General features: G+C 31.5%; 1 protein-coding gene across 2 annotated transcripts; it reads right to left on the reverse strand.

The window, feature by feature from the left end:
- Positions 1 to 1089: 1089 nt before the first annotated feature.
- On the reverse strand, positions 1090 to 7023 carry LOC148202894 (uncharacterized). 2 transcript variants are annotated; one of them, XM_088111014.1, is made up of 8 exons: positions 6702 to 7023; positions 5645 to 5696; positions 5214 to 5320; positions 4890 to 4919; positions 4543 to 4644; positions 4002 to 4109; positions 2799 to 2853; positions 1090 to 1716 (listed from the first exon to the last, which is right to left on the reverse strand). In XM_088111014.1, the coding sequence occupies exons 3-8, from the start codon at positions 5306 to 5308 to the stop codon at positions 1648 to 1650; spliced, it is 459 nt and encodes a 152-aa protein (XP_087967140.1). In that variant the 5' UTR covers positions 5309 to 5320; positions 5645 to 5696; positions 6702 to 7023; the 3' UTR covers positions 1090 to 1647. The 2 variants fall into 2 exon arrangements, with proteins under 2 accessions (XP_087967140.1, XP_087967139.1); XM_088111013.1 differs by lacking the exon at positions 5645 to 5696 and having other exon boundaries at positions 6702 to 7022.
- Between the last annotated feature and the right edge of the window lie 1367 nt (positions 7024 to 8390).

Raw genomic sequence — 8390 nt, forward strand, 5'->3', positions numbered from 1 at the left:
AAGGAAAAAACCTAACTCTATAGAATAGACAAAGTAGCATTTTGTTTCACTTCCTTTTGAAAAAGACCAAACATGCTTACCTAATTAACATGATTCATTCTAAAACTTGAAATTTACCAAACTCGAGAATCATCCTTTTTAATTTTGATAAACTTAGATGACCTAAGCAATAATGCAAAGCTTAAGAGATTGGAAAGCTAAACAAGATACAAATGGTCTTGTACCAAGATAATAGAACCCTCCAAATTCATATCCTTCACCAATCAATATCCTATAACACAATCTTGTATAACAAAGGAATTGGTATCAAAAGTTATAAAACAATTCAAAGATATAGTTGTGACTTAAAGAAATTAGGTGAAAAAGACAATTAAGAATAAGAACATTCTTGAGGTTTGAGAGGAAGAAAGGGAAATTTGACCAACTCCTTGAAAAGTAATGGTAGTCAATGAAGAGTCAAGAAAAACATTAAACAATGTCAAACAATGATGAACAACAAACAATGTCAAATAACAACAGAAAACAACTGAAATAATCCTTATAAAAACAAAATACAAACCAACAAAACATAATCGATCAACTTTGATACCAACTTAAAAAGAAAATAGAGATTTAAAGTGAATATTTATTCTTATCTCGAGGTGCTGTTTTTATACATTTTTATTGTTCATTACATAACATAACTTTCAAAAGTTTATTATTTTATACAATATTGTTAATACATGTTCAGCCATTTTGAAGCCTTTTACAAATTAGTCCCGATTAAGGAAAATGAAGGAGATATGGAAGGAATGGTATGGTGATGATGAAATTAGCATAGCAAAGGAAGCTGGAATTAAAGCTTGCACAAAAACATACAACAACCGTGACACAGTGAAAGGATGGTGATGTTTTAGACCTCAGTGAAAGGAGAGACAAAATGTGAACTAAAAAGGATCCAAATGGAAGATGAAAACCCAATCCCTATAAGCTTAAATTGATGTAAAAATTAGCGAGCAAGAGGGAGGTTTGGTTTGGTCATTCCCTCCTAATTTGACTTGCCATTGCATATTCAAAGGAAAAGTGTAGGCTAGTGTTGTGTGATTGACATTGAGTGAAGGACCATGTAAGATGATATAAATGCCCTTAATATCTCATACACTCTTACACAGACAAATTGCAAACTGCATAAAGCAACACCTCTTTGGTAACTCACATTATACCCTCTCATTTAATGCAACTCAAGCCTACCTCCCACTTTTCTCCCTTTTTTTCCCATTATCACGCCAATCTCAAAGACATTCGACATGACCCTTCTTCTATTTATAACTCTCATCACTTTTATCTTATCCTTCTTTCTGATAAGCCTGATTTGCTGACCCAAAAATACAAAAACTGAAGCCTGATATTGAAAATCCCCTAGACCTCGCCTTGAAAAATTACATGAAGGCTGAGGCATCACAATGGTACTATATAACTACAAAGAAAAAAGGGTAGCTAGAAAACCTAATACATTTAATGTATCTTTCATGTACTTGGTACAAGATCACATAAAGAGATTTAAGATTGAGGTGGATAAATATCAATCTGTTTTTGTTCAGCATTTCTTCTTTGCATCGTTGAATGACGGCTAAAGACATGAGCAACTTGGTATATATTTGGTAAATATCAAAATATCCGCTCTGATAAGGATTTCTCAGCTGGAAGTTGAAGTAATTCTCGAATCCCTTCACAAACCTGCATTGTAAGAGTTTAAAGTTCATGAAACTCTACAATAAAATAATTTTTATTGGATAGAAATAGATAACAATTTTCCTAAAATATCTTGATGGAAAATTCAATCCTTGGTTACTAGAATTATCTTAACAGCACCCAGCATCTTTTTTATAAAAAAAGCCATCACTTAACTTGGGCAAATCCACTCAACTCAGTCAAACCTAAATGGTCAACACAAAAACAGACAGACCGAAGTAGGTTGAGTCCAGTCCATTAAAAATTAGCTCACTTCTCAGATGTGCTAATCCTATGAATTGACAATAAGACCCATAACTTGGGGACAGTAAGGGGAAATTTTACCGTGCATATTACTTTTCTCAATATCTAAACACTTAATTCAACATTTCCTAGTCGAACAATATAAATATATTTAGCAAAATAGGACAGCAAACAATAATTCCTTGGTAGACTTCAACTTGATCCTCAACCATGTTAGACTCTACTGTTTATATGTTTATGCCCCATGACTGGAAAATTCACAATAACCTATGTCTAAATTCACAACTGATTATAATATTATTTTGAGAATTAATCAAACGTAGTCAAAGAACAATACACAAGTGGTAATAAAAATTTCCTTGGTAGACTTCAACTTGATAATTAATCTAACGTAGTCAAACGAGTGGTAATAAAAATTTAAGCACAGCAACACATTACCACTGGTATTCAAAACAAAACCATGCATTTTGTTTCAATTAACATATTTGGTAATGTAGATTACATTTTAATGTCCATAGTTAATTCTATTGGTATGCACCAGTTCATGCTAGAGCAAACCCCCTATGAGGTGGGGTACCTTTTCCTTTCTTAGTGAGTTGACCCAAAAATTGGTCATAACCTACATGCCATGTAGGCTTTTGGCCTCAAGGGCATTAGACCCTTTGAGGGTTCTTCAGCTTGAGCTTCCTATCTGTCTCATGTGGTCTTAGGCTGTGTACGATATGCAAGCTAATATTGAAAGCTTTGACAAGTAGTACGTAATTAACTAATTACCACCACTTACGCAAGAATAATTATAAGAAGCAAAGGAATTAAGGACATACAAGCTTGATTTGGGCTTTAATTGATGCAATCAACCGGGTGTACTCTTCTATCTGCCTGCAACATAAGCATGCCTTAAATATCAACATGCAACATTATTTTCAGGTTTCAACCTTAAAATGAAAAGGATATTGTTGAATATAGAAAAAAACTAGGTGTAGGGTTAATGTCCCTGGTATCTAAAGTACACATAGTGTAATATATTTATAATGGAGACTGATACAAGTATATATGACAACAACCAAACATAAATATGGTAAATAGAAGATAGTTTACAAACAATATATACCAATATCACACAATATAAAATGCCTATGTTTCCCTAATTAACAATAGAGGCTATGTTTTCCTAATTAACATTAAACACTATATCTAACAAAAATAAAACTACCTGACCATGTTTAGACAGATAGGCAAAGAAGAACGAAATGAAGATAACTTTGACCCTCATGGCCAAAAGATAAAAAATAGATCAAAAAGTTCGAGGCCTTATCACAATTCCAGGACTAAACGCATTAAATTTAAACTAGGATCTATTAACTGTTTCCATAATGATTTTTAACAAAACTTTTGTAGTTGTATTTTGACATCTAATCTCATAATGGAACAAAGCACCAAGTAGCTGTTGTCCTATCACTTAGAATTGATGGACTAATATCATATTACCCAAAATGCTTAAGCACACATTTTTATAACGTTAATGAAGCCTTCTAAACAATCTTCTCTTTCTATATTAGTGAAATTTGTTTAGTGTTATGACCCACAAACCATCCTGAAAGTTCACTAACCTAAGTTACACATACATCAATCATCAGCTCTCAGCCTGTCCATGTCCAAAACACATGCAAGGGAAGTGAGATTAAAAAGGAAAACCACAGAAAATTTTTCTAATGTCAATCATATGAAAGATAAGAATCCTACATAAGTATAGAATACAATCATTTACTACCCCTCTTAGCCAAAGAAATAACAAAGCACAACTAAAGAAAACAAAGTGTTTCAGTTCATTTTTGAAAAATGCATGTACATGGATGAATCAAACTCAAGAGAATATTGATACAGAATATGTCAACAGGAAATATATGGATCTTGACCATGAGTTGACTAAAGTAAGTTTCAATATAATAAATAGACTGAAAAGTCAAAATAAAGAGACTGGTTTTCAAGCTTCAGCTGAGTAAATTATGTTGAATCAAAACTTGTACCTGGCTATCTTTTCTTCCCTTTTTTCTATGTAGTTCAAAGCTTCAGACCAAGTAAACTCCACATGGAATCCAAATCCTATATCCACAAATATGCGTTGAGTATCTGGCCTGTAAAGTTTAAATAAAATACATGAAATATAGGAGATTTACATTTCATGGACTTCAGACAAAAACAAAGATGCACAAATTATAATGCACAAATGAAATGAACTAGCTGTACTAGTAGTGAGGGAGGGGTTTCCTAGAGTTTAAATCTCTGTCCATTGATTGTACCCAAAAGAAGGAGGGGAGTGGCAGTAGAACGGTGTCTACATCCACGTTGGCCCATGTAGCACAAATCCTAATAGTTGATAAGACGATGATGACTGACGTTGATAATGATAATATATCAAAAATGTCAATGACTAGTGACTACAAAGATAAGATATGCAATTGAAAAACATGTTTGATCATGATTTATATGGACTAGTGATAAAATATGAGTGCCCCATAGCAAAACTAAAAAAAACAAAATTTTGTGAAAGAAATTCTAATGACTTACACTTCTGCCTGCAGGTATACTTCAGACCCAAGATTGACCAAAGTTCTTATACTGGTTACACTATTCTTCTCGAGGTTTTCAATGTTTCTTCGCAGATCAGCACTAGTGAACAAGTCAGGTGACATAACAACGTCAAAATTGCTTTTTACCTCTAGGTGTTATTCATTAGAAGCAGATTAATCTCCAATTCAGTTCAGCCTACTACTAAGATTTACTTGACTTGAACTTTCAATGCTACTGCAGACTTTATGAGAAATGAATAATACATAAAGTTGTTGTGTTGATGTTTCAGTCTTACAAGGTTATTAACTGATTCTATCTGCACACACAGAACCTAAAAAGGATACAAAATTTTCTGTTGTTCAAAAACCTTGTCCCTGAAACAAAGAGATGAGAAAATGAGTAAATACCATTGAACACAATTTGAGTCATGCACATATAAAACTACTTTAAATCCATTTTCAAGGACATAATTTGCCATAAAAAACCTAGAAACACACATAAATTACTTATTATAAAGAATGAACTAACTATATAGCTTATATACAAATAAATTTCCCATTAAAAGGATTTAGGGTATTGATAAAAAAAAAAACACATTTAGTAAGACAAGCATTTCATACAAATTGTTTCAAAACAATAAATAGAATGCACAGGAGCAAACATTATACCGTTGACTAATAGCATGAATAAGATCGGGTTTCAAGCGTTTGTCAACAAATTCTTCATACTTTCTAACTTTCTCCTGGCGTGCGCTGTCCTCCATATAATGAGAGTCCTAGTAAAGGAATGGCCAGCAACAAATTGTACTATATTAGTAAAATGCATACACAATATCACATACATGCTTAAATTCCCAACACTAATCAACAGACAAACATGATTGAAACATTACAGATATCCAAACTTGTGGTTCATTTGAGCATTTTATCGAGTATGAGGGGGACAAGGAACAAATCCATTGTAACAATATTTACAACAAACACTTTGCGTTATTTTCATAAAAAAAAAACATTTTTACAAGAAAAAAGAAAAAGGTAGATAACAGATCATTGAAGATACTCCAGAGAGAGAGAGAGTTTAATATGGTCGGAAATCTTACCAAATAATTGTTTATTCTAGACTTTGATTTCGTTGAAGGATGTACTCTTTTACTGTAAAGCCACAAATCCAAGGGAATCCAGTGGTAACTTTAGATGATAAACGATAAAAAAATAAATTGTTGATGACCCTAGCACAGCTCATGGTTTATTGTTGAAAATCTTCATGGCTTTATCATTCTGATGGTGATTAACTTCTGAAAACTACAAATTTATACTTATCTTAATTCTCACTTGACGAACAAATTTTAATTAATAATAAACAAACATGGAAAAAATACAATAGAAAATATATTATAAATAATAGTCTTTCATAAAAAAAAAAATCAAATGAACAAATTATCATCGTCTCTCGTTTTCTTAGTCAAGAAAATACTAACTTTGGTTATTGGATTTAAGTTTTAGGAGTTAAATTTGCTTATCACATTTAACAATTCCATATTCAATTTTACGTATAGGATATATCTAGTGGAAACTTTTGTTTATAGTGAGAAATAAGAAATACAGAGTATAAACAGATTGCGTTTTGGTTATGTAGTAGGAATGGACTAATTAATCTGAGCAAACATAGTTGACATGATTTGTTACTGAACCATAACATTGAACCAACCACAAGAGAAATATAATAAGGGGGGAGGAGGGAACTTTTTGGTGTGCTCTAGAATGCTGAACCACTTAGCGGCTAGCACACGACATGAAACTTGAGTCTTTTTTTTTTTTTTTTGAAGAAATTAATATTGGCCAATAGTTTTTTGTTTGGTGGATTAAGGGTCCAGTTGTTGGACTATGCACGAAGCCATACACCACTGTGATATAAACAACCAATAACAATTTGCTCCAGACATTACACAATCCAAAAATGAAATTTTGGATTGCATAACTATTTCCAACCATTTTAATATACATAAGAATTAAGCATTTCATATCCAGAAAGACTCGTGCATTACATCCATAGATAAATAACTGGATGATTAATAAATAACCACAGAGCACAACACATTCAACAAAATACTAAACACACGTTACCCAAAAATCTTAGAAAGTAGAGTTGGTAAATACCTGACTTGACGCACCCCCTTCGTCTCCAATCTAGCTAAAGTTTGCTCTTGCACACCGTTCTGCTTTGAAGACGGTGACGGAACACTTTAAACAACCAAAATGTGCTTGTGAACTGTGAGTGGAGTGGACAGCGATGGTGGCTTCTGACGAATGGCCCTGAGCGGCGGCTGGCTCTGAGCGACGGCTGGTTGCGGAAGAATGGCTGTGAGGGTGAGCACCGTCTTCGTGGGAGCTGCGTTCTTGATTTTAGGGTTATCAATTTTGGGCTATCAATTTTGCTGCGAAAAAATGATTTTAGGATTTCTTGATTTTGAATGTTTTGGAATCAGAGTTTATTAGTTTCATTTTATTGATTTCATTTCAGTCTTAAGGGTGTAATAATTAAGATGGGTTAGTGTAAGTTTAATCTTTATGTCTAAAGATTTACACATATAAGTTTAAATTTTCATTAGGATTTTCAAAAGAAAAATGTTTTACTGACCTACATTACTTTGCAACTTATATTTTATGAGTAATTTTGTTGTTAAAAATCTTAATTTTTATATTTTTAAAAACAATAGAGATTAAAAAATAAAGTAATAAATGAAAAGTATATATAAAAATATGTTAGTGTACTTTTAAATAAATTATTTATTTTATTTTTTATGCTTTTGTTTTCATTAAATGTTAAGAATAACGCATAAAAAATATTTTTTTTTAAAAAGGGAAGTAAAACATGTTTTATAAGTAAAACAACAAATTTGTTTTATTTGTAATATTTTTTATAAAATTTTAAATGAGTTTATTTTTTAGTCTAAGTCTCCGTTTTCATATTAAAAATTCATTTATGAACTCAAAATTTTCAAATATAAACAATTACAAAATAAAAAAACTACACCATATATACTTGCAAACTTGTGTTATAATTTTTTATATAAAACTTCAAGTTAGTTTTGTATTCCTTAATTCAAATTCATTATGTTTATGTCTTTATATTTATATTTATATACTTATTTTTTATTTTTTTATAAATATCCATTTTAAAAAATAGTAAATATAATGTTTATGGTGATTAAGAAAATTCAAGAAAGATTTTAACTAGACATTAAAATAATTGAAAAGTTCACTTCAAAATGTTTGACATAAACTATTCAATTAAAAAATAAACTAAAAAAAGAATAAGAGGAATCATAATATACAAAATGAAATGAAGACATATATAATCAAAAAACAAGAAAGATGATAAAAGATGAAAGATAGAAGACAAGAAGGGAGTTCAATAGGATAGTACTTAAGAGGCATTAAAGCTCACAAACAAAATATTAGTGGTGTATGTGACCACTTAGAGTTATTCTTAAGATAAAACAAAGAGATTTAGAGGTGTTAGGAGATTGAACTCAAAGACAACCTCAAAAGGAGAGTGGAAAGTACTGGAATGCACCGTCCTATTGTATACAAACTTTATGTGAGGAAGAACATCTTCCCACTTTCTAGAATCATAAATTATCATGTGCCTCAATATTTAAATAAAAGTCATATTAACCACATCGATTTGACCATCAGTTTGGGATGACATGTGATAGAGAATAGAAGTTTAGTTCCAAGCTTTCCCTGTAAAGTCCTCAAAAAGTAACTTAAGAACTTTATGTCCCTATCACTCACTGTGGGTTTAAGGATGCCACAAAGTCTTACTACTTCCTTGAAAACGAC

The sequence above is a fragment of the Vigna umbellata genome, chromosome 3, assembly GCF_029865625.1.
Source record: "Vigna umbellata cultivar VRB3 chromosome 3, Vumbellata_1.0, whole genome shotgun sequence".
NCBI classification, from domain to species: Eukaryota; Viridiplantae; Streptophyta; class Magnoliopsida; order Fabales; family Fabaceae; genus Vigna; species Vigna umbellata.